At 43.0% G+C, this 26,808-nt stretch overlaps 1 protein-coding gene across 1 annotated transcript in view; it reads right to left on the bottom strand.

Moving 5' to 3' along the window:
- Nucleotides 1-26,808, bottom strand: part of rargb (retinoic acid receptor, gamma b) — an 86,854-nt gene that overhangs the window by 35,193 nt on the left and 24,853 nt on the right. The window contains exons 2-4 of the mRNA XM_051676643.1: nt 21,702-21,850; nt 18,150-18,291; nt 532-695 (exon numbers count right to left, since the gene is read on the bottom strand). Coding sequence (XP_051532603.1) covers nt 532-695; nt 18,150-18,291; nt 21,702-21,850 — 455 coding nt within the window. The remainder of the gene's footprint in view (nt 1-531; nt 696-18,149; nt 18,292-21,701; nt 21,851-26,808) is intronic.

Raw genomic sequence — 26,808 nt, 5'->3', positions numbered from 1 at the left:
AACTTAAATAAATGCATTTATCCAACTCCCTGCTGTCTGCCTGTTGGTTCGACAATATAAAATGGAGTATATTGTAATAGAAAAGCAGCATGGAGATGCATTACTTGTGTTCCTGAAATTTTTAAATTTTGGTTGTTATTTGAACATTATTTCCTTGATTTTAGAGCATTTGTTTTACAGTGTAATGTTTTTGGAAATACCCCATATGCTATGTGCACAATGTTCCATGTCTTACTGAAAAAATCAAATGTATTTTGGAAAACTAAACGTAACAACCATTTTGAATTTCTTTGAATTCCATTCCATTTTATTTCTACTTCCTTAAATTCAAATCTGAATTGCAACTCCACAGTCTGTTTGCTACCTGAATTCAAACTCATATAAAATTTAGGAATTATAATTATAATTGAATTGGCATTTTCAGTTAAATTCTGTATGGTGCACAACCCTGGTGGAACGTAGCAGGTTACCTGTGGTGTTTATTTAGCAGGCAAATAAGAGGAGGTGTGTGAATTTGAATGTGTGACTCACAGTTGTGTATTTTCCGAGCTGACAGAGCGATGGGAATGTTTCCCTGTGTGCTTTGCTGACTTTATTCACCAGTTCCTCCAGTTCTCCACTCAGCTCGTAGCTCTCTGGAAGGACAACCTCCTCTTTTACATCTTTCTTTTTCTTATTTCTGTCATTCCGCACTGCTGGAAGAGGAAGAACAGCATAAAGTGAACCTCTTTAATTGCTTGAACAAATCATCTAACTGTTTAATTCACAGTGTACAGTTTTGATCAGAAACTAACTGTCCACACAGTGGATTTACTAAAGCATGGTTTCATTCATAGACTAGTCATACACTGTTAAAAAAAAAAAAAAAAAAAGTCCTTAATTTTAATGGTAACAGAATGAAAAATGCTTCACACCCACACCTATCATGTCACTTCTGAAGATGATTTAACCACTAAAGTCGTATGGATTACTTACATGCTGCCTTTATGTGCTTTTTGGAGCTTCAAAGTTCTGGCCACCATTCGCTTGCATTGTATCGACCTACAGAGCTGACATTTTTCTAAAAATCTTCATTTGTGTTCAGCAGAAGACAGAAAGTCATACACATGGCATGGGATGAATTTGAGTAAATGATGAGATAATTTTCATTTTTGGGTGAACTATCCCTTCAACTGTGAACTATCCCTTCAATTTTTTATAATAAAATTATAATATATATATGTATATAAATTAGATGTAAAAAGTATGGTTTTACAGTATAATTAACTGAAAAATGTATATTATGTTTAACAAGAGAATACATGTACTTTTTATGGTAAACTGTTGTTAAAATTACGGTGAAAAACAATAACCAGGCGTTCCTAGAATATATTTTAGGAATATATCTGTTTATGTTTCTTCAGTTATATACAGTACATTGGGGTTTTCTGTGTAATATTTTATATAGTTCAGTTAATGTTTATTGCATTATTTTAGTGTCATGAGTTACCCTGATGGTGTTTTGTGTTTGGGTGAGTGACACTGTGCACTGTCTCTACATGTGCATTAATTATTGCTCCTGGAAAGGCCATTCTTAAAGAACTTTCAGTCATCATGTGGACTTGTGTAGTTACTATTGTGATTAACAATTCATTTTAAAGTGAAAAGCAGGCTTTTATAGTCACAGAAGTTAAGGATATAAGTAAGTAAGTAAGTTCATATCCATGGTTTGAAATTAACTTTTCGGCTCACTAGCCACTGTGGCTAGGAATTTCCAAGGTCACTAGCAACTCAGCATTTTCACTAGCCAAAATCCCTCACATCACAAAAAGTGATAAAGATAACTGGAGACTGTAACTGCATGCATTTGTTTGGACATTTTATTTTAACAAGAATGATAGTTCCCTATCTGTCACTCACTCGACGTTGTGTCGATGTAGTGACAATAGGGTCACCCTTGGGAGCCCGAAACACCTCTGGTCTTTGAAAAAAGGCCAATGAAAATTGGCGAGTGGTATTTGCATACCACTCCCCCAAACATACGGGTATAAAAGGAGCTGGTATGCAACCACTCATTCAGATTTTCTCTTCGGAGCCGAATGATCGATGCTCACTGAGCTGTTCATTCACCTCTGCTAGATCTGATGGCGCATTTCAGCGGCTTCTCCCCCCTCTGCACTGGTGCACTGCAGAGAACACCCCTGGGCACTTCGGCAGAAATAAAAGAGTATATTCTAAAAAAAAGAGTATATTTCTCTAAAAGAGCGGCACACGCAGAATGTCTTTTTAAAGATGCCTTTCCGTTTGTGTGTTATTCCTGGTTGCGGTTGTTATCTCTCGCCTTCTGACGGTCACGATCGCTGTCTTTCGTGTCTGCGCGCTGCCCACACGGAGACAGCATTCGTAGATGGGTCATGTACTCATTGCGAGAACATGTCCATGGCAACGATGTGGTCGTGGCTTGCCTTCGTAAGAAAGCAAGCCACCCCAGCGGCTCCCTGCCTCGGTCCTTCTACCCACGGGTATGAGGCCAGCACGGCTAGCACTGGGGGCTATTTGGGGACCCCAATGGGACCACCTCCGCTGGGTATCCCCCCACAGACCTCCCATTCCCCAGCACATTCGTCTGCCCCGATCGGGCTTCCGGATGAGTCTGCTGGCTCGTCTCATGGCGAGTTCAACCTCTTGTTCAGAGCCCGCGAAGGTGATGAGCTCTTGAGCAGAGCATCGGAGAGCAGGCGCGTCCAGTCGGACACAGAAGCCTCAGCTGGGCTCCCCCCCTCGGATACGGTCGCCCAGTCACAGGCTGACGTGGAGATAACGGATATGCTTTCCCGGGCAGCCGCAAGCATCGGGCTAGAGTGGAACCCTCCGCTCTCCCCTGAACCCTCGCTGCTCGATGATTGGTTTCTGGGCTCGCAGTACCACTCACAGCCACGCCCCGCCCCAGTTCCTTTCTTCCCGGAAGTGCACGAGGAGCTGACAAGGTCATGGAAGGCACCTTTTACTGCCTGGTCCCGATCTTTCAGCTCCCCCGCCCTCACTACCCTCGATGGTGGGGCGGCCAAGGGCTATTAGGCGATCCCCCCAGTGGATAAGGCACTCACGGTGCATCTATGCACCTATGCCCTCGCGAGGGGGCCCTACCTTGAGAGATCGTGTCTACCACCGCGGGTGGTAGGCCACTTAAGTCTTCACAGACAACACAACAACGGTGGCATACATCAACCGCCAAGGTGGTTTAGGCTCCCGTTGTATGTCACAACTCGCCCGCCGTCTCCTCCTCTGGAGTCAGCAGCACCACAAGTCGCTGCAAGCCACTCACATCCCGGGCGACTTCAACACTGCAGCGGACATGCTGTCATGACAAGTTACCCTCAGGGGAGAGTGGAGACTCCACCCTCAAGTGGTCCAGCTGATTTGGAGTTGATTTGGGCAGGCACAGTTAGACCTGTTTGTTTCCCAAGAATCCTCCCACTGCCCACTCTGGTACGCCCTGACCAAGGCACCTCTCGGTATAGATGCGCTGGCACACAGCTGGCCCCCTGGACTATGCAAATATGCATTTCCACCAGTGAGCCTACTTGCACAGACCCTGTGCAAGGTCAGGGAGGACAAGGAGCAGGTCATCCTGGTAGCACCCTACTGGCCCACCCAGACGTGGTTCTCGGACCTCACGCTCCTTGCGACAGCCCCCCCCCACCCCTGGCGAATTCCCCTGAGGAAGGACCTTCTTTCTCAGGGACAGGGCACCATCTGGCACCCGCAACCAGACCTCTGGAATCTCCATGTCTGGTCCCTGGACGGGACACGGAAGACTTAAGTGGCCTACCACCCATGGTGGTAGACAAGATCACTCAGGCTAGGATCCCCTCCACGAGGCACCTGTATGCCTTTAAGTGGCGTCTGTTCACTAAGAGGTGTTCTTCCCGACGTGAAGACCACCAGAGATGCGCAGTTGGGTCGGTGCTTTCCTTCCCGCAGGAGAGGTTGGAAGGGTGGCTGTCCCCCTCCACCTTGAAGGTGTATGTAGCCGCTATAGCAGCACACCACGACACAGTGGACGGTAAGTCCTTAGGGAAGCACGACCTGATCATCAGGTTCCTGAGAGTCGCCTGGAGGTTGAATCTCTTCATAAGCGTGCCTCATTCCCTCATGGGAACTCTCTGTAGTTCTTCAGGGTCTATGGAGAGCCCCCTTTGAGCCCCTGCTGTCAGCTGAGCTTAAGGCACTCTCTTTAAAGACTGCCCTCCTGACTGCGCTCTCTTTCATTAAGAGGGTAGGAGACCTGCAAGCGTTCTCTGTCAGTGAAACATGCCTGGAGTTCGGTTCGGGCTACTCTCAAGTGATCTTGAGACCCCGACCAGGCTGTGTGCCCAAGGTTCCCACGACCCTTTTTAGGGATCAGGTGATGAACCTGCAAGTGCTGCCCCAGGAGGAGACAGACCCAGCCCTGATGTTGCTGTGTCCGGTGCGTGCTTTACACATCTATTTGGATCGCACGCAGAGATTTAGAGTCTCTGAGCAGCTCTTTGTCTGCTTTGGTGGACAGTGGAAAGGAAGCGCTGTCTCCAAGCAGAGGATCGCCCGCTGGGTCATTGACGCCATAACAATGGCATATCACACCCAGGATGTGCCACCCCCGGCAGGGCTATGAGCCCATTCTACCAGGAGTGTGGCATAATGTCTCTAACAGACATTTGCAAAGCAGCGGGCTGGGCAACACCCAACAACTTTGTGAGGTTCTACAATCTCCGGGTGGAACCGGTTTAGTCCAGTGTAGTGGCAGGCACAAGCAGATAAGTCCGGGACAGCTGGCCGGGTGTATCGCTTGCGCATAGCGCCTTTCACCTCCTCTGAGCTGAAGACGTGCGCTGTTGACTCCCAGTAGTGTTCACAAACTGTGTTCCCTTGATGACTTCCTCCGAGCCGTATGGCAGATGAGTTTGCGGAGAAACTCGCTGCTGGCTCAGTACATGTGCTAACTAAGCCCTGTACTGGGGTAGGTGCTCCATATGTGTTGGTTCCCCATAGGTAACCCCATGCGACATATATCTTCCGCTAATTTGTTTCCCTGTTGGTAAACTGCATCTTCCTTTGGCAGAGGCCCCTCTGCTCCAGTCACCATTTTTGTAGAAACTCCTCCCCCATAGGGTAGGACCTACCATGGGACTTCTCCACATAACATACTTCCGACAAGGCTCAGCAAGACCATGTGACATATTTCCACTCAAATTACCCACCCCCCCCCCGGGTGGGGTGTGGTCTCGCGGTGTCTTCCCCTTGGGAGTGACACCCCCCCGACTTAGACCTGGTGGCCCCAGTCGGTTAACTCTTTTTTTGGGGATAGAAAAAAAAGAGAGAGGATAAGAGGCCACGACTGGGCTAGCCTGTCTCTATCTTTTGGGCAGTTGAATTGTCCCCGAAGGGCCGTTCGACACTCATAACAGCATTGGGGGAGGTTACGTGTCGGCCTGGTGCGCTGGCTTTGAGGCACACAGTGGTCTGCCCGTCACACACTGCCAGTTCATGTAACACAGTCCAGCCAGTTGTGGCGTTTCGTATAGGGACCCCTAGTGTCACTACATCAACACAACGTCGAGTGAGTGACAGATAGGGAACGTCCTGGTTACTTGCGTAACCTCCGTTCCCTGATGGAGGGAATGAGACGTTGTGTCCCTCCTGCCACAATGCTGGACTACCTGCTGAAATGGCCGGGACCTTGTCTCAGCTCCTCAGCACAAAAACTGAATGAGTGGTTGCATACCAGCTCCTTTTATACCCGTATGTCCGGGGGAGTGGCATGCAAATACCACTCACCAATTTTCTTTGGCCTTTTATCAAAGACCAGAGGTGTCTCGGGCTCCCAAGAGTGACCCCTAGTGTCACTACATCGACACAACGTCTCGTTCCCTCCATCAGGGAACGGAGGTTATACAAGTAACCAGGACGTTTAGCAAGACACAGGCCTAATGATGTCCTTGAATATTTTCAGTAGAATTCAAAAGGGTCACATAAATTTTGTGCTCTCCGCCGGCTGCCGCGATATCTAGTAAAGTCCGGCTGAATCAGGCAAGTTTTCACTTTGCACTGTCTGAGCTCTGGCGATCTTATATCTGGAACACACGGATGTGCACTGCGGCAGTCATGCGAAAGCACGCTTCATATGCCCCGCACACAGGGTTGGGCTGTAATGGAATACATGTAATGCCATAACGTATTCAGAAGACAAAAAATGAAGTAACTTTTTTCAGCCCCCGTTACCTCTTCAAGAACCTGTATTCAGAATAAAGTTCATTTATAAAATTTGGTTAGAATAATTTTAGAATACTTCTCTCATGATGACCACAAAATAAGGCAGAAAACCCTATTTAAATAATTTAATAATATAGATGGTAGTAAACCGTAAAATATACAGGTATTAAAATTACCTCCAGTAAGCCTGAAACATGGTCACCATCATTTTTTATTGAAAATTTCTGGCAACCACAGCTGCCGGAATTTTACAGTAAATTTAAGAGGATGTTTTTTTTTTTTTTTTTCAGTGTATTAAAGCAATTATTTTAAGCATATTATTCATACTGCTCATATTTTCAATGCATAGTTACTACCATAAATTGCAAGTACTGTATATTTATGTTGAAGAGTAAAAGTGTTTAAACATGGGAAAAACATGCTGGGACCAGCAATGAGTGATTAATAGGGTACAATGCCATTTCGAAAATGTGTTTGAGTCATATCCAGCCAAGTTGATCACATGGGAAATCGACATTTTGTTACCGTGAGATATGGTACCCTAGGATCAGCCACATTATGCTGACTCACCAATAAGCAACAGTTCCTATCAGACATTTTTGCAATGGCTCCAGTGTGTTTACCTTCCCCTGTGGTGCAACTGGAAGTGCGGGAGACCAGGGTTCAGATCGTGTGTTGAAACTAGGAAATATTCGTTTTGAATTGAACAAGCAATTATTATTTTATTTTTTTCTTCACAAAAATAGAAAAATACAAAAAAATAATAATAATAATAATAAGGTATTTTATTAGGGTATCCGCCCCATTTCTCCATAAACAAATTCAATTTTCCTAGTCTTCTAAATGACCCTTCTTCAAAGGCTGCCACCCTCCCCATCTCCGAGCAACAATCATGAAATGAGGTTGCTCCAGCTGACCTCCAACCCCTTAATAGAATCTGTCTGGCGATCATGACACTAGTTAGGACCCAACTCTTTATGTGTCTATTCTCAATGTCGATGACTGCCCCATCGCCCAAAATACAGAGTCTGGGGCAAAATGAAAGCTGAGTGCCCAATACATCACACAAAAGACTCTGAACCTTCAACCAAAACTCCTGGATCTTAACACACCCCCAAAAGACATGGGTTATGTCTCCATCCTCTGATTGTCATCGCCAGTAGGTGGGTGTGTCTTTAAGACCAAATCTATACAGTCTAGAGGGGGTCCAATAAAATCGATGTAAAATTGCATAAGGCACACCCTTGCATCTCTAGATGCAGACTTGATGTTTTTTAGAATCCTAGCTCACTCTCCCTCCTCCAATAACAAGTTAAATCTTTCTCCCATAATCTCTTGAGAGAAGTTGAAGCTCCGTCCCCCAGACTCTGAATTAGCAGGGAGTAATACACTGATGCCTCATGACCTTTTCCAAAAGCAGTAATCACCACTCCCAGAGTATCTGCCGCTTTATGGGGGTGTATGCTACTCCCAAAAATAGTACAGAGAAGGTGTCGCAGCTGTAAATATCTAAAGAACTGAGATCTGGGAATCCCAAAATGTTGAACCAGATTTTCAAAGGATCTCAACACTCCACTCTCATATAGGTCACCGAGTGTAGTAACCCCCCTCACAATCCACTCTGACCAGTAGAAAGGGGACTTATTAATGCATAATTTGGGGTTAAGCCATAAGCTCGAGGCAACATTTAAATAAATGTCAGATTTGGACTTTTGTCCATACCAAGTGTAAATGCGAGATAACGGGGTGTAATTTAACTTCTCCTATTAGTTTGATAGAAAGGCTTTGCAATGGCGAAATAGGGGCAAGAACTTCCTGTTTAATACAAAACCAGGGAGGGGCTCTCTCAGGTGGACGTGACCAATGAGCCAGGTGTCTGAGACCAAACGCATAATAATAAAACAAAATCTTGGGTAGGCCTAGCCCACCTTTATCAATCGGCCTATGCAGCTTACTGAAATGTAATCTGGGACGTTTCCCATTTTAAATGTATGACATCACTATGCTATCAAATTGCTTGAAATAAGAGAGGGGGACATCTATGGGAGTGACTGTAGCAGGTAGTTGAATTTTGGAATACAATTCATTTTAATAACATTAACCTTCCCAATCATCGATAAATGTAATGAAGCCCACCTGCCCACATCGCTCAAACCTTTTTATTAAAGGGTCAAAATTAACTCTAACTAAATCACACAAATTTGCTGGGAATAAAATACCCAAATACTTAATGCCCAGTTTGGGCCACTGGAAGGTGCCTGGCTGAAAAGCCGTTATTGGGCAGTACGTTGTCAGAGCCAAAGTTTCAGGTTTAGACGAATTATCTCTGTATCCCGAGGATTCTGTGGAGGAAAGGCATAGATCTAGTTGGGTCAGAGACGAATAATAAAATATCATCTGCGTAAAGCAGAAGCTTATGCGCCACACCTCCCGCTATCACCCCTGGAAAATCATCCTCCTTTCTTATCACGGCTGCTAATGGTTCCAGGGCAAGACAGAACAATAATGGGGAAAGAGGGCAACCCTGCCATGTGCCCCTATCCAGAGTAAAATAATCTGAAATTAATCAATTTGTTTGTACCACCACTACTGGGGTGTCTATGAAGTAACTTAATCCATCCAATAAATGTATTCCCGGACCCGTATATTTCCAAATCTTAAAAAGATAATCCCATTCTACCATATCAAATGCCTTTTCGGTGTCAAGTGAGATGGCCGTGACCGGAGTCTGATCATTCGCCACTGACCACGTGATATTGATTAAATGCCTAATGTTATCAGAAGAGCTGCAGCCCCAAATAAACCCCACCTGATCTGTATGTATAAGAGGTGTCATAACTTTACTTAATTGGTTAGCCAGAATTTTTGACAATATTTTTACGTCTAGCTGGATCAGGGAAAATGGACGGTAACTCTTACACTCACATGGATCTTTGTCCTTTTTAAGAATCAGACTGATCCGGGCTTGTGTCATGGTTGGCAGAAGCTTTCCTTTTTTTTAATGATTCTGTATAAACTTCTAACAAAAGTGGAGCCAGTTCTGCAGCATAAGATCTAAAAAATTCAACGGCAAAACCATCTGGCCCCGGAGCCTTAATTACCTCATCAAGCTCCTCCAAGGTTATCTCAGAATCAAGAGAATTTTTTTTGTTCAGTCTTCAGTTTAGGGAGTTCTAATGGTTCACACAAAGTTTCTAATATCTTCATTGGTAGATGAACATGTGGAACTATAAAGATCAAGATAGAATCCTTTAAAAGCATTATTAATATCAATGGCTGAGGTATATATTTCACCACCAGCAGATTTCAATGAGGGAATGGTAGAAAAAGACTCTCTCTGCTTTATATATCTAGCAAAAAGCTTCCCTGCTTTGTCCCCCGACTCAAAGTATGACCGTCTTGCCCTGAATAGCCAAAACTCCTCCTTCCGTGACAAAATAGTATTATATCTGTATTACAATTGGGTCAATTCTCTGAGGCCATCAGATGACATTTGGCCTCTGCACTTTTAATATTCCCTTCCAACTCCACGAGTTCTCGTGCTTTTGAAGAATGAGGCATACTGTATGATCCGACCCCTAAGAACCGCCTTATGTGCCTCCCAAGCCACACCCACAGAGGATACTGAGGAGCAGTTGGTCTCCATATAAACATGAATATATATACATACATATACATACATACATACATACACACACACACAAACACATATACACATACATAGTGCAAATCTAAATACAAATCGGTTATATACAGTGCAAGGGAATGTAATGGCAGAAGAGGTAGGGTGTGTTGGATAATATAAAAAGACTAAGCTGTGTATTGCACATTAATTATTGCTCAAAGGGGCAGTTTTAACTGTTCATGAGCTGGATAGCCTGGGGGAAAAAACTGTTCCTGTGCCTGATGGTTCTGGTGCTCAGAGCACTGAAGCGTCGACCAGAAGGCAACAGTTCAAAAAGGTAGTGGGCAGGATGAGTGGGGTCCAGAGTGATTTTGCCTCCCTTTTTCCTCACTCTGGAGGTGTATAGTTCTTGAAGGGAGGGCAGGAGGCAACCAGTTATCCTCTCAGCAGTCCGAACTGTCTTTGTAGTCTTCTGATATCCGATTTTGTAGCTGAACCAAACCAGACAGATATAGAAGTGCAGAGGACAGACTCAATGACTGCTGAGTAGAACTGTATCAGCAGCGCCTGAGGCAGGTTGAACTTCCTCAACTGGAGAAGGAAGTGCAACCTTTGCTGGGCCTTTTTTGCAATGGAGTCAATGTGGGTCTCCCACTTCAGGTCCTGTGAGATGGTAGTGCCCAGGAACCTGAATGACTCCACTGCTGCCACAGTGCTGTTTAGAATGGTGAGGGGGGACAGTGTTGGGGTGTTCCTCCTAAAGTCCATAATGATCTCCACCGTTTTGAGCATGTTCAGCTCAAGGTTGTTTTGACAGCACCAGACAGCCAGCTGTTTAACCTCCCTTCTGTATGCAAACTCATCGTCATCTCGGATGAGGCCGATGACAGTGGTGTCGTCTGCAAACTTCAGAACCTTGACAGAGGGGTCCTTGGCGATTCAGTCGTTGGTGTAGAGGGAGAAGAGTAGTAGGGAGAGCACACATCCCTGGGGGGCACCAGTACTGATTGTACAGGTGCTGGAAGTGAATTTCCCCTGTCTCACAAGCTGCTGCCTGTCTGTCAGAAAGCTGGTGATCCACTGACAGATAGACGTAGGGAACAGAGAGTTGGTGTAATTTAGTCCAGAGAATAGCTGGGATGATGGTGTTGAAAGCCGAACTCAAGTCCACAAAAAGGATCCTTGCATATGTCCCTGGTCTGTCCAGATGTTGCAGGATATGATGCAATCCCATGTTGATTGCATCATCCACAGACCTGTTTGCTTGAAAAGCAAACTGAAAGAGATCTAGAAAGGGTCCAGTGATGTCCTTCAGGTGGGCCAACACCAGTCTCTCAAATGACTTCATGACCACAGACGTCAGGGCGACAGGTCTGTAGTCATTAAGTCCTGTGATTTTTGGTTTCTTTGGGATGAGGATGATAGTGGAACGTTTGAAACAGCATGAGACTTCACACTGCTCCAGTGATCTATTGAAGATCTGTGTGAAGATGGGGGCCAGCTGGTTAGCACAGGATCTAAGACATGCAGGTGAAACGCCATCTGGGCCCTGTGCTTTCCTTATCCTTTGTTTTTCAAAAGACACAGCACACATCATCTTCACAGATCTTAAGTGCAGGTTGAGTAGCAGGAGGGGGGAGGTGGGGGGTTGCAAGAGGTGTTGGTGTTTGTGTGAAGTGAAGGTCAGAGGGGGTGTGGGGTGTGAGATTGGGCCTTTCAAATCTACAGTAGAACACATTCAGGTCATCAGCCAGTTGTTGGTCCACCACAGGGTTGGGGGCAGGAGTCCTGTAATTCGTAAGTTGTTTCATGCCACTCCACACTGATGCAGGGTCATTAGCTGGAAACTTGTTTTTCAGCTTCTCAGAGTATCTTCTTTTAGCCACTCTGATTCCCTTATTCAGTGTGTTCCTGGCCTGATTGTACAAGACTTTATCCCCAACTCTGTAAGCATCCTCTTTGGCCTGACGAAGCTGCCTGAGTTCTGCTGTAAACCATGGTTTGTCGTTGTTAAATGTTAAATAAGTCCTAGTAGGAATGCATATATCCTCACAGAAACTGATATATGATGTTACAGTATCTGTGAGCTCGTCCAGATTGGTGTCTGCAGCTTCAAAAACACTCCAATCAGTGCAGTCAAAAGCAGGCTTGTAGTTCCAGCTCTGCTTCATTGGTCCATCTCTTTACAGTCCTTTGTGCAGGCTTAGCAGATTTTAATTTCTGTCTGTAGGTTGGAAGAAGATGAACCAGATAGTGATCAGATAGCTTTGGGAATGCTCTAGGGACAGAGCGATATGCATCCTTTATTGTTGTGTAGCAGTGATCCAGTATATTTCTGTCTCTGGTGGGGCATGTAATGTGCTGTTTGTATTTGGGCAGTTCACGTGTGAGGATTGCTTTGTTAAAATCCCCAAGAATAATAATAACTGAGTCTGGGTATTGTTGTTCCATGTCTGTGATTTGATCAGCCAGCTGTTGCAGCGCGGCAGTCAAACATGCAGAATAAACAAGGAAAACTCCTGTGGTGAGTAAAAATGCTTACAGTTAATAAAGAGCACTTCCAAATTAGGATAGCACATCTTCTTTAACGTTGTTACATCTGTACACCAACTTTCATTGATGTAAAAGCATGTTCCACCGCCTCTCGTTTTCCCTGTTAACTCCGCGATGCGATCCGCTCTGAACAGCTGAAAGTCTGGCAGATGTAACGCGCTGTCCGGAACGGCTTCACTCAGCCAGGTTTCTGTGAAGCACAAGGCAGCAGAGGTTGAAAAGTCCTTGTTTGTGCGGGTGAGGAGATGTAGTTCGTCCGTTTTGTTAGGGAGAGAGTGGAAATTCGCAAGATGAATGCTCGGCAGTGCTGTTCAAAAGCCACACCGACGGAGCTTGACCAGCGCACTGGCTCGTCTTCCTCGCCTGCGTCTTGTAGTGTGTTTAAACAACACAGCCGTGCCTCCGACTAAAATGTCCAACAAAACGTCAGAATATTCAAAATCCAGGAAAAGATTGACTGGTATATGCTGTCGAATGTTCAGCAGTTCGTCTCTGGTAAAACTGACTGGAAAAAGATTACTAAATACAGGACAAACAAACAAAAACAACAAAACAATAGGAGCGCTCCACACCGAGGCAGCCATCCACGGCACCATCATGATGTTTACTTATCAATGTAATGACTCCCCTGCTCTTACTTGAGCCAGCACTAAAGAAAACATGTCCACCCAATATCTTCCAAAATTTTTCAGCTTCCTGTGGGCAAAGATACGTTTCTTGAAGAAACACTATATCATATTTCTTACATTTAAGAAAAGAAATAACCTTCCTTCTTTTTATGCCCCAACCCATTCACATTCCACGTAGAGAGAGACAATCCACTAATATTAACATTTGACATTTTGACATATGAGAAAAAATAGATTGTGTGTCAAAAATAAAATTATAAAGACCATATTCCAACATTAGTGCAACAGTCAAACCCCGAACTTCCCCCTGAACCAAACAAACAGAAAAAAGAAAAACGCATTAACCCCACGCATGACAGTGCCAACCGGCGTCCATCACTCTAAACTCAAACAGTCCATGTATGCCTATGAGAGCCCCTACGTCACCTTTGCCGTCAGATTGCTCGAGTCCAGCGCTTCTGTACAAATTTTGTGAGACAGAATTACATAACAGAAAATAATCTATAAAACAAACTCCAGCCAATAGGCAGAATAAACACAAAGAACATGTAGATTCATTCACAAAACTGTATTGAAGGTGTGTTCCTTCACAAATCAAACTCCAGCCACTAGCAGAACCAGCACACAAAGAAGAAGAAGAAGAAGAAGAAAAAAAAAGCTATTCAGTTTCCTCGGACAGTCAAATGAATGTCCAGTGAGCCGGCTGTTCAAGAGCTCAGCAGATGACCTAATCCTTCCAATGTCCTGCAAAAAATACTCCACAAAACAAACTCCAGCCAATAGGAGGCATAAACACAAGGAACATGCAGATTCATCCACAACTGTCCCAAAGGAGTGTTAGTCCACAAAACAAACTTAAGCCGCTAGGCAGAGCCAGCACAAAAAGAAACAAGAAAGGTGCCTAGCTTCCTTGGATGGTCAAGTGAATGTTCAATGAGTCAAGCTCACTTGGGAGGAACATGAGAAACACACCATGACTTCCTCAGTCCATTGATTTTATGAAAGACATCGCTTGTTATGGGCATGTAAATATTTTGCGGCCATCCTTAGTATCTATTCTCAATTTGGCCGGAAACATCATTGCAAAAGTGATCTTCCATTGATGTAAGAGTTTCTTGAATTCCTTGAATCGATCACGTTTCTCTCTTGTCGAATTCACAAAGTCTGGGAACAAGAAAATGTTGTGGTTCTTCGAAGAAAGCCTTCCTTTACTACTAGCCTCGCATAACACAAGATCTTTATCGGATGATCTCAGAAATTTGGCCAGAATTGATCGGGCCTGTCTCCCTCAGCGGATCTCCGAACCGAGACTCTGTGAGCTCGCTCGATTATGGACTGTTATGTCGAACAGACTTGGGAAGAGCTCGTCTAGGAATTTTACCATATCTCGGCCTTCCTCATGGAAGGAATTCCAACTATTCGGACATTGTTTCGACGATTACGATTCTCAAGGTCTTCCAACTTTTCCAAATCTGATTTAGTCGCTAGTGGATTAGCAGCTAATTCCCTCTCTGAGGACTCCAGATAATCGATCCGTTTCTCGACATCCCCGATTCTTGTAACCAACTCAGAGAATTTCGACTCCATCGCAGTAATCGATCTACGTATTACAGCAAGATCCTCCAAGTCTGCCACGACCTTCGCCAGCATTACAGACATGCTGGACAGCTGACGTTGAATCTCTCCCGCCGCACCATCCAAGTTGAGTCCCTGTTCTGTAGCCCTCTCTGGGGTATCATCTTGAGCATGTAAGTGCCTTTTCATATCTCCAGAGCCAGAGGATTTTGAATTCTTTGACATGTTGACTTCATAGAACAGTTATGTAGCAGGGTGTATCGAATCTCACTGGTTTATGACATAAAAAGAATTAAAAACTAGCAAAGTGCGGAGAGCTCGCCGTACACACGTCCGACCCGCCGGCTTATGGACAGGCCCGCGGCCGCATTTGCACATCAACTGCCTCGAGTTGCTGGCAATTCTGCTGGCCCTGCGGAGGTTCCAGCCGTTGATCCAGGGCAAGCACATGTTAGTTCGGACAGACAACACGGCAAAGCATATGTCAACCGTCAAGGCGGTCTACGCTCCCGTTGTATGTCACAACTCACCCGCCTTCTCCTCCTCTGGAGTCAGCAGCACCTCAAGTCGCTGCAAGCCACTCACTTCCCGGGCGACCTCAACACTGCAGCGGACGCGCTGTCACAGCAGGTTACCCTCAGGGGAGAGTGGAGGCTCCACCCTCAGATGGTCCAGCTGATCTGGAGTCGATTAGAACAGGCACAGGTAGACCTGTTTGCCTCCCAAGAATCCTCCCACTGCCCGCTCTGGTACGCCCTGACTCAGGCACCTCTCGGTATAGACGCGCTGGCACACAGCTGGCCCCCTGAACTTTGCAAATATGCGTTTCCCCCAGTGAGCCTACTTGCACAGACCCTGTGCAAGGTCAGGGAGGACGAGGAGCAGGTCGTCCTGGTAGCACCCTACTGGCCCACCCAGACATGGTTCTCGGACCTCACGCTCCTCGCGACAGCCCCCCCCTGGCAAATTCCCCTTCTGGCACCCACAACCAGACCTCTGGAATCTCCATGTCTGGCCCCTGGATGGGACGTGGAAGACCTAAGCGGTCTTCCACCCGTTGTGGTAGACACGATCACTCAGGCTAGGGTCCCCTCTACGAGGCGCCTGTATGCCTTTAAGTGGCGTCTGTTCGCTAAGTGGTGTTCTTCCCGATGCGAAGACCCCCAGAGATGCGCAGTCGGATCGGTGCTTTCCTTCCTGCAGGAGAGGTTGGAAGGGCGGCTGTCCCCTTCCATCTTGAAGGTGTATGTAGCCGGTATAGCGGCACACCACGACACAGTGGACGGTAAGTCCTTAGGGAAGCACGACCTGATCATCAGGTTCCTGAGAGGCACCAGGAGGTTGAATCCCTCCAGACCACACCTCGTTCCCTCTTGGGATCTCTCTGTAGTTCTTCAGGGTCTATGGAGAGCCCCCTTTGAGCCCTTGCAGTCAGCTGAGCTTAAGGCACTCTCTTTGAAAACTGTCCTCCTGACTGCATTCACTTCCATCAAGAGGATAAGAGACCTGCAAGCATTCTCTGTCAGCGAAACGTGCCTGGAGTTCCGTCTGGGCTACTTTCACGTGATCATGAGACCCGGACTGGGCTATGTGCCCAAGGTTCCCACGACCCCTTTTAGGGATCAGGTCGTGAACCTGCAAGTGCTGCCCCAGGAGAAGGCAGACCCAGCCCTGACGTTGCTGTGTCCTGTGCGCGCTTTACGCATCTATTTGGATCGCACACAGAGATTTAGAGTCTCTGAGCAGCTCTTTGTCTGCTTTGGTGGACAGCGGAAAGGAAGCGCTGTCTCTAAGCAGAGGATCACTCACTGGCTCATTGACGCCATAACTATGGCATATCACGCCCAGGATGTGCCGCCCCCGGTAGGGCTATGGGCCCATTCTACCAGGGTTGTAGCGGACTCCTGGGCCTTGACCAGGGGCGCCTCTCTAACAGACGTTTGCAGAGCAGCGGGCTGGGAAACACCCAACACCTTTGCGAGGGTCTACAACCTCCGGGTGGAACCGGTTTCGTCCTGTGTAGTGACACGCACAAGCAGGTAAGTCCTGGACAGCCGGCCGGGTGTATCGCTTGCGCATATCACCTTTCACCTCCCCTGAGCTGAAGACGTGCGCCGTTAACTCCCAGTTGTGTTCACAAACTGTGTTCCCTGGTTGATTTCCTCCGAGCCCTGTGGCAGACGAGTTTGCGAAGAAACTCGCTGCCAGCTCAGTACACGTGCTAACTAAGCCCTGTACTGGGGTAGGTGCTCTGCATGTGGTGGTTCCCTGTAGGTAACCCCATGCAACGTCTATCTTCCACTAATTCGTTTCCCTGTTGGCAAACTGCATCTTCCTTGGGCAGAGGCCCATCTACCCCAGTCACCATGCTTGTAGTAACTCCTCCCCAGTAGGGTAGGACCTACCATGGGACTTCCCCACATGGCATACTTCCAGCAAAGCTCGGCAAGACCATGTGATGTATTTCCACTTAAATAATGAGGGACACCCCCCCAACTAGACCTGGTGGCCCCAGTTGGTTAATCCCCCTTTTTTTGGGAGTGGGAAAAAAAGGGGATAAGAGGCCACAACTGGGCTAGCCCGTCTCTATCTTTTGGGTAGTAGACTTGTCCCCAAAGGGCTGTTCGACACTCATAACAGTGTTGGGGGAGGTTACGTGTCGGCCTGGTGTGCTGGCTAGAATGTTAATAACATTCTTTTAAAAATGACAGTACTTTAAGCTAAGGGGTGGGTGAAATACCAATTGCAGTGTTGCCAGATCTCGCAAGAAAAAGAAGCCACCTAGTCTGGAAAAATAAGTCACTTGCCTCACCAGAATAAGCGAAAATAAGCAATGATATTGTTTCCTGTTTGGTAAAGGTATCAGCATAGAAATCTTAACAAGCATACTGTTAATTAAGTATAATTTTAATTACAAATCTGCTTCTCAGTCAAAATCTGGCAGGATCAAATATGTATTAATGCATCATATCTAACAATAATTCAGTGAAGACTTGGAAACAATGGAGAAATGTACTTTTTACCTCTAATAATGTTTTCCTTGTATTTGGATCAGCGGTGCATGTATATGTAGTAATTATACATAGTTGTCAAAAAGGTCTTCATTCACAGAATGTGACAGCTACAACAGGCAGTTGGGCAAAGAAATTTGTTTCCTTCAGGATCAAAACACGCTTAATTTTTTTTCAGGCAACATGAAGTGGTGTAGTTCCAAAAATTTACTGTGATAAACCCTTTGGTTTCATGAAAAAAAATTGTCAGAATGAAATTAACCGGTTATAACCGGTTACCAGCATTTAAAACATTTTCACTCAGGAACAACTGCAAATCACTTTGTTCCCGTTTTGGTTACGCTCGGTTTTCGTTTTTGTTCCTTGAACCATTTTTAGTCCCTGCTTTTGAACACCACAATATGGTAGCAAACTTTGTGTGCTTGTCCTGGACATACATGGACATTTGTGCTTCATAAACATTTGGTTGTATGAAATGTGAATGTTTGTGGATGGAATCATTGATGTATAACTATGTCTTACCTTCTTTAGACATGCCGACCTCAAGGCACTTCTGCAGCCGGCAGTACTGACAGCGGTTTCGCGTCACCTTGTTGATCTGGCAGTTCTTGTCTCTGTGACAGGTGTACACCATGTTCTTCTGGATACTGCGACGGAAAAACCCCTAATTGAAAGAACATAAAGAGAGAAAGACAGAGAAAGCATATATGCATAAAATAAAAATGAATAGTAATAATAATATATATAATATATATATTATATATATAAAAAAGCCTTGCAACTATGGGGGGGGGGGGTCCTCTTTATAAACATCATCAAAATACTTAATGCACAAGGGAGATGCACACATATGCTCAATAATGGAGAATTGAGCTTAATATTAGCAACAGCATTCTCTAATAAGTGGCACACACCAGTGTTGTAGTCAAGACCACCTAAATGGAGACCAAGACCAAGACCAGAGTGTATCAAGACTGAGACAAGACCAAGACTTTGAGGGGTCGAGACCAAGTCGAGACCAAGACCAAGGCAGGGCGAGACCGAGTCAAGACCAAGACCAGACCAGTGCGAGTCCCACACTGCATGTCACACTTACGATACAGTGTGGAACATGCAAACCATAGGCACTCCTCAAATTTATCTGAAAGATCCACATTTCCATAAACACAGATTCCTCTTCATTCACCTCTTTTAAAATAGGTGAATGAATCTTCATTTGTGTGTGTGTGTGTGTGTGTGTGTGTGTGTGTGTGTGTGTGTGTGTATCAGTGTACCATGAGAAATAATGATTTGATAAAATAATCAAAAGGCATTACAGAGATTAATTGTATGTGTGTGAATTTTCCTTACAACCAAACACTAAGGAGCTGAAATCAAATTAACCATCCATCTAAAACAATACATTTTTGTGCAAGCATCGCATCAGGTTTTCTGGATGACTCTTCCCCTAGAAACTATCATTAAGTACAGAATATATCAAACAATTATTCAATACTTAAGTCTTCACTTTTCTCTGTCTTTTCTTAAACAATATAGTAACTTTCCGAGTCGAATGGAATGCAAGAGGCAGATTGCTAACGTTAGCTAGCTAGTTTTGCTAGCATCACTTACACTTAGCTTATCTTTCTTTATGCTTCCTTTCTAAGTGCCGATAAAAGTTTGAAGTGGTCCCAAACGTCTCGGTAAGCATTGCATTGCAGAATTTATATACTGCTGTGTGTTTTCTTTTGGATGCTTTTTTGCAGATGAACTCTTTGTGGTTTAGGTCAGTGTTTCCCAACCTTTTTTCTGCCACGGCACACTTTTTACGATTAAGAAATCCCATTGTACACCACTATCCCACATAACCATTTTCGATAGTTTTCTTTTTCAAGAACTTGTCTATGTTTTCTGTCTGTATGTTTTCTTAGTAGCGTGAACTCGTACTGTTTGAAATTCGGCTATGCAAAAAACGCAAGTAATATAGGTACGCTGTATAATGAGGTCACAGATGCCAAGAATGCTAATTGGATAATGAAAAACCAGCAAATTTGTGTCTATTCCAATTTGTAGATTTGTTCTTGCAAATTAAGTCTTGCAACAGCACAGCAAATATATTTTTTATTATTTATTTATTTACTGTATTTTCCGGAAATAAAGTTGCAACTGACTATAAGTCACACCGGGTTAAAATCGTGTTGTTGATAAAGAGAAAAAAAACACATAAGTTGCACTGACAGAGGTTGGATCTGGCAGGCACTAGGACCCGAGAGCAGCCGCTCAGCCTCCATTCACTGGTTCAGATGTCAAACGTGCTCCCTGAAGATTACAGTACCTCAGAATCTACACATCGTATCACAGTGTTTTTGGACTTGTTTAAAACAGGAGAAATTGCTTTTAGTAATCATATGTAACAGTTTCTCATCTTCTTTTTATGTTTCATGAGAGAAACACGACAAGTAAGCCACATCTGTTCATAACATCTGTAACTCTATGCTGTGCACAAATAAACAGCTTTTAGTCTTTAAGTAAAACAATACACCTGTTGTATTCTGTTCATTCATTCGGTTCAATGACTGAATGTTTTTACTACACGTGTGATGATGAAGCATCATTTTGTGGGAATGTGAGAAGTTGCATTTGACAGCGGACTAGAGTTTGTTAGAACAATAAATGTTATGATGGAAGAAATATTTAAACTGGTTGCATAAAATACTTTGTAATGGAAAATATACTGAATTGGCAACTTTAAAACTCTTCTACCATCTCTATGCCTTCACTAAAATGCCGGGAAAAAAAACTGTATTTATTTATTTTGAGGAATTTGATAATTTTCCATGGCACACCTGACAATCTTTCATGGCACACTAGTGGGCACAGTGGTTGGGAAACATTGGTTTAGGTAGCCAAATTGTATTACAGATGATTTGTCTGACATCTCTCAGAAAGCCACAGATTCTTCTCCTGTCTCCCACATTCACTTTTTTGGAGTGCGTGTGAAGGGGGGTGGAGTGGGGTGACAGCCGTTAACAGTAACAAAAATTTCAAATTAGAAATGAGTCAAGTTATTGCTTGCATTTGAATCAGGAAGTTTCACATCCAATTGCAGTAATGATTTTAACAAATAAATCAGATAATGCACAGGCAATTTAGTGATATCCCCGCAGTTGTGGTCTTGACCAGTCTTGAAATAAAATCCTGAGTCCTCTTTGTCTGAGACCAAGGCAAGACTGAGTAAAAAAGCGGTCGATTACGAGATGAGACCGAGACCTCCAAAAAGTGGTCTCGAGACCGGTTTCGAGACCAAGACCGATCTCAAGTACTACAACACTGACGCACACCAAGTGTGCTAAATAAGGAATGAGCATAGACAATGACAGACATAATTATGATTAAAAAAAAAAAAAAAAAAAACACACATTAAAGTCATCTTATTTGTCACATATAATTACATGCACGAGCAACTTTTTTAATCTCATAGTAATTGAGAATATAATAATATTAAATAATCTTATATAATCTTAAAGGAAATGGTGACCATTTACAAGACCTGTACATGCTGATTATAGCCTACTGCTTAAATTGTAACCTAAAATCTGAATGATGTACCCTATCATTCATTTTTCCAAGAATTTTACTGCATTAGTAATTCTAAAGAACAGCACGGCAACATGGCTTATAGTTTGTGAGTTAATTATGTTTTATATGTGTACAGGGGACATTTATGGTATAATACAGTTGCCCTCCTACAAGCACAACCCCCCCCCCCCGCCCCCCCAAAGTCAAAATGGCCTAGAATGACCCTGGCTTAGGGCATTGTTTAAATAAAGTTATTCTATCTCTAAACTTTAATAGAGGAATCAGCAGAGGGCACTATTGAGTGCAAGAGTGCATGACAAAACAACTTACACTTGACAGTAACACTAGGTGGCTGCATTCTGATCTAACATATTCAAAGCACCACCTTCGCTTTTTTCTTGGGCTGTAACTGCAATGTAATTATCATGTAACTACAATGTAATACTATTCAATTGTACGCAAACTTGGTCATGCTTTCGGTTTGATTTGTGTGTGTGTGTTTATGTATTTGTGTACCTTGCAGCCCTCACAGGAGCTGACTCCATAGTGATAACCAGAAGATTTGTCCTGGCACACAAAGCAGGGTTTATAGACGCGTGGAGGAAGAGGTGGAGAGGGAGAACTGGGCACCATCTCCTCTGAGCTCGTGCTCTGGGTCTCTACCGCTGCAGAAAGAGGAGAGAGAGAGAGAGAGAGAGATTTAGTGGTGTTTGCTAAAGCAAGCATTTTTACTACAATTTTTCACTCAGGCTTAGGGATTTTTCAAACCTCCTAAACTTAGGTTTGTGCAAAAGGCATGGATGATACCTTAAATCATACGGCTTGTTGGGGAAAGTTGTGCTAATACCTTCTGAAGTCATCAGACTTAATTTTACCTGACAGACAATAAGAAGGGCAAAAAAGTCCCCTAGGCTTCATTGAAGGAGGGACCCGAGTCAAAAAGAGACCAGAATATCATAGAGAATTTTTTGATATGGGCCTGTAAGAAGCCACCTAGCAACCACCCAGAACACTGTTGCAACAGCCTAGCAACTGTACAGTAACATGCTTACAATCAATGTGAACACTGTAAAAAGTGGTAACTTGCAGTGGTAATATCTCAAAGAGATATTTAGACCTCGTCCCCTAAAAATGTGTTTTGTTGGTGTAACCTAATGTATTCAGGTTGATTTAGAGATGTTAAATAATATTTTTGACTTGAATAAAGCCAGTTAATTTGGATTTTTCCACATGAAGCAACTTTCTTTTTTTTTTTTTTTTATGTAGCAACCATATAGCAACACTGTGGGATTGTGGTAGCAAGTCTTTCACATGAAAGCACTCCCTCTTCTTCCGAAAATGTAAAAAACAGTTATACTCATACTCTTTGAACAACATGGGTCACTTTCACTTCCTATTCTCTCACCATTTAATTTTTTAGGATCTGTAGGAAAGCCATGTTTGTTGACTATCTCAAATAAGCAAAATTAATGAGCCTGTGTCATTTAAGATTTGATTTGATTATATTACACTGCTCCATCAAAATCATGTTACATATGGAAAACTAGAACACATAGGTTGTCAAATCAATTATGAAGGCTCTGTCCAGAGGCCTGTGTTCTAAGACAAATATCATTTGAGCCCAGTGAGGAGCAGAGCTGCTAAAAGATGAAAAATCATCTACAGGACACATGCATGAACTAATAACATACTTTGATTGACACCTCAGCACGTGTGCAATTTTGCATATCACACACACAGATAGTACTACAGTCAAACTCATAAACATTCTTGAAACCATTCATACATAAATATAACATAATACAGTTTGCAACTGTTTGCAGTCTGTTTGAAACAATACAATGCTTAAGACAGGTGCAAACAGGGTCCAAAACGTTTTAGATTTTTCCACTTACCACATTCAACCATATTAATCTCTTCAAATGCGTTTGAATCTTAAACAAGAGTTTTATACTATCAAATTAAAAAAAGCTAAAGAGCCAATATGTACATGCAAGAATTTTACTGAACTTCCTCAGTATGTCTGAAATCAGTGTGCAGATGACACATAGCTGAAGCTCAGTTAGTACAGACTGAGAAAATAACTGAGAATTCTGCTCTAAACATCATATTTAAGCTTAAATTTAATGCAAGTATAATAGGGAGAAACAGTGATTTTTTTTCTTTCACTTTTTGTGCTTTATTGTCATGCAGTAATATTGTACACTGACGAAGTCATTGATGTAGGTCATCATGAAATCAGACACGCTCCCCTCAAAATCCCCTCACATGTTCTCTTGTAATCAGATCGCCCAAAACGCATCTTAATGTCAGAAGTAAACATGGCCTATGAGCGTGCAACGCAGTGTAACAGCAATGCAGTACAAAAGCACAGTCTTTTAAAAATAGATGAGCTACTGACATGTTACTAAAAACTGTAAAATTAATAGTTTTAAAGTTAACACTGTAAAATATGGTAACCTGCAATTGTTACCTTTAAGAGAAATTTCTGCTTAATGTAAGCCTTGAAATTAGTTTCAGTGGTGTAACCAAACACATGCAGGTTGTTTTATAGTGATGTTAATTTATATTTTGACTTAAAGGAATATTCCGGGTTCAATGCAAGTTAAGCTCAATCCACAGCATTTGTGGCATAATACTGATTACCAAAAAAATATATATATATTGATTTGCCCCTCCTTTAAAAAAAGCAGAAATCTTCATTGCAGTGAGTCACTTACAATGGAAGTGAATAGGGGCCAATTTTTGAACATTAAAATACTCACTGTTTCAAAAGTATAGCCACAAGAATATGCATGTAAACATGATTTAAGTATGATAAAATCACTTACTAACCTTTTCTGTGTAAAGTTATAGCCAATTTTACAACTTCATTGGATTAATGTAAGTGCTTTCATAAAATTTTAAGCTTCACATTTCGGATTTTGAACACTACAAAAATTGCCCACATTCACTTCCATTGTAAGCGTCTCACTGTAACCTGCTTTCTTTTCTTTTCTTTTTCTTTTTTCTTTTTCTTTTCTTTTAAAGAAAAGGAGTAACGAGTCTAACGAATTTTTGTGGTAATCAACATTATGCCACAAATGCTGTCGATTGATCTTAACTTGTATTGAACCCGGAATATTCCTTTAAATCCAAATAGTTAGATTAGATGCTACCACATGAAGCATATTTTTTTTTTAAATTTCATCAGTGTTGTGTCGCTACTTTCGGTTACAGTAGTTACTCCCCAACCCTGAACTCCACACGCGCTTACCCTTACGCTCAGCCAAACCCATAATCAGTAACATGAACAGCCTCTTGTTCCCCACTTTTACTGTCACTTGGTTCAACTTTTACCTCCAGACACCCCCAACCCCCAATGCTCTTGTTTCCTAGACCCTAAATTCCACAGGCCTGGATGACTGGCTTTTTACTGGAGGTCCAGGCTCATAAGCTTGCCCGTAAAGCCTGTCTGGGGTCTGAGTGAGGCCTGAGGAGTGCCTGACCAGCACTTTATTAGCTAAGAGTCACCTTGGGCAGCCATTCACACGAGCAGCTGTCCCCTCACTCTTGATTTGTAAAAGAATGGGAGAAAAAACAGTTAAAACTGGGTCTTTAGCGCTCAAGATTTTATGGCCCACGGAGGTCTTCACCTCCTCCCACTGAATGGAGCAGATAACCTAGTGCAGCTCCAAATGTGCCTTTCATGCTCACTTCTCTTCATGCTGTCCTCTGTGCTCACTCCATGGGCAGAATTTAACAAGAACAAAATTACTTTAAAAAATGAGGGAAGGTAAAGAGGAGAAATCTCATAAAAAAGTTTTCTCCTCTAGAAAACAGAGAAAAGAAAAATGAAGAGTGTGAGAGAGAGGCTGAATTTCACCTTGACCTTGGCTTTGACAGTGGATTTGCCTTGACATGAACGTGACTCAAAAGGAATACTAACACTACAACACTCTACAATCTCTAATTTAAGCACCATTTTATGATAATGACATCAAAACAAAGACCATCTTTAGATACTTTGAAAAATGAGATAGCTTATTGAATTAGGCTAAATTGGTGAAGTGATATTTGGCAAAATATGAAAGAATGCTGAATTTTGAAACATTACAAAAATCTGTGTTTAACTAGTTACTGTCACAGTCTGTCTCCCTCATATCTTCAAGGACTCTTATTTTGAAGTTTTCCCCTGCACTACGTTTCCCAGAATTCACTGCCCTAATCACTTCTATCTGCTCCTCATCATCCGCACCTGCCTTCCATTCCCTCATTAGTTTCCTTGTGTATAAATACCCTCTAGTTTTCTTCATTTGTCAGTCCTTGAAGTGTTATGTTGAGTTATTTAAGTGTTACATAGTGTTAAGTTTGCATTTTGTGATTAGTGTTTGTTCCACTCCAGTGATTGTTATTAAAAGACTGAAAGGTTCTACTCCTGCATCTCTCTTCCTCTCCAAGAACCCAACATTACAGTTACAAAGTCACAACTCTGTTGTTAGGTTTGTTTACAAAAGAAATTCAAATGTGTAAAATTTTAGATGGTGTTTTTAAACAAATCATCCTGATTATTGATTTTATTACATGACTGTCTGGAATACTTGTGATTAGTTAACTAGGTTTCAATCCACATATTTGTATGTGAATTCTAGGATATCGCATAAAAAATGCTGGATGAAAACACCAAGATGCAAATAAAATTTCCAAAATGTGCATGAAATGCTTGCTTGAGGTTGATAAAATTTTATTCAATAAAGAGTTTTGCAAAAATTACAGTGGAAACAGATTTACCAAATATATTCCTATAGAATTGTATAGAAATATACAGTGAGACTTTGCCTCAAAAATCCATGTGAATACATTCTGCAATTCGCTCAGAGAATATTTTCAAAATCATTGCATAGCATCTCAAATATTACAGTTATTCTGAAATGCCAGAGCAAAAGCCTGCAATTAAAATGGTTGGCTAATATTACCTACCAGACTGACACTCTTTAGCACCCAAATATAAGGCATCTTCTGCTGAATAGTAGTAAACATGTTCGTGAGTGTTTTTGAAGTGTAACTTTCATTTTGTGCCAATTTCCCAATTATTCACATTGTTCTAGCAATATTCTTATTTTTGCAAAAATTAAATATGTAACTTGGATGGAAACATGTCTAATTATGGCATTCTGTGGTCAAATATTTCGGTATAATGACTGTTTAACTCTATAATTGATTATTGTCCCAGGCAAGCGATTTGCTTCACAGCTTTGCTAGTTTCTACTACATTTGTTATGACCTACCAAAATAAAAATCAACAATTGTTTTTGATATTGTTTGGATCATTTTGCATGTCAAGACTTCCAGGTTTCTGGAATGCTAGTTGACGTAGTTTTTGCACAATGCACATGTTCTTTGATACCCAGTGTTGAGGGTTATGAGTGAGTGGGTTTCAGTCCTTGCTCGCAGGGCTTTCCCAATTCAGGACGCAACCTGATAACTTTATGCAGTAACCCAAGGCTGATTTGGCTTTGTGTTTTTATATGGCAGCAATACTTGAGTGACTGGAGAGGTGCTGAAAAATATCAACTCCTTTTGTGTTGGAGGAGTGGAAACCTAGCGCCACCAGAGAAATGACTGACAGCTGTAAAGGGGGAGA

The sequence above is a fragment of the Myxocyprinus asiaticus genome, chromosome 37 (genome assembly GCF_019703515.2).
Source record: "Myxocyprinus asiaticus isolate MX2 ecotype Aquarium Trade chromosome 37, UBuf_Myxa_2, whole genome shotgun sequence".
Lineage (NCBI taxonomy): Eukaryota > Metazoa > Chordata > Actinopteri > Cypriniformes > Catostomidae > Myxocyprinus > Myxocyprinus asiaticus.
Note: the sequence above shows the minus strand (reverse complement) of the source record. Positions and strands in the feature narration are given on the sequence as shown.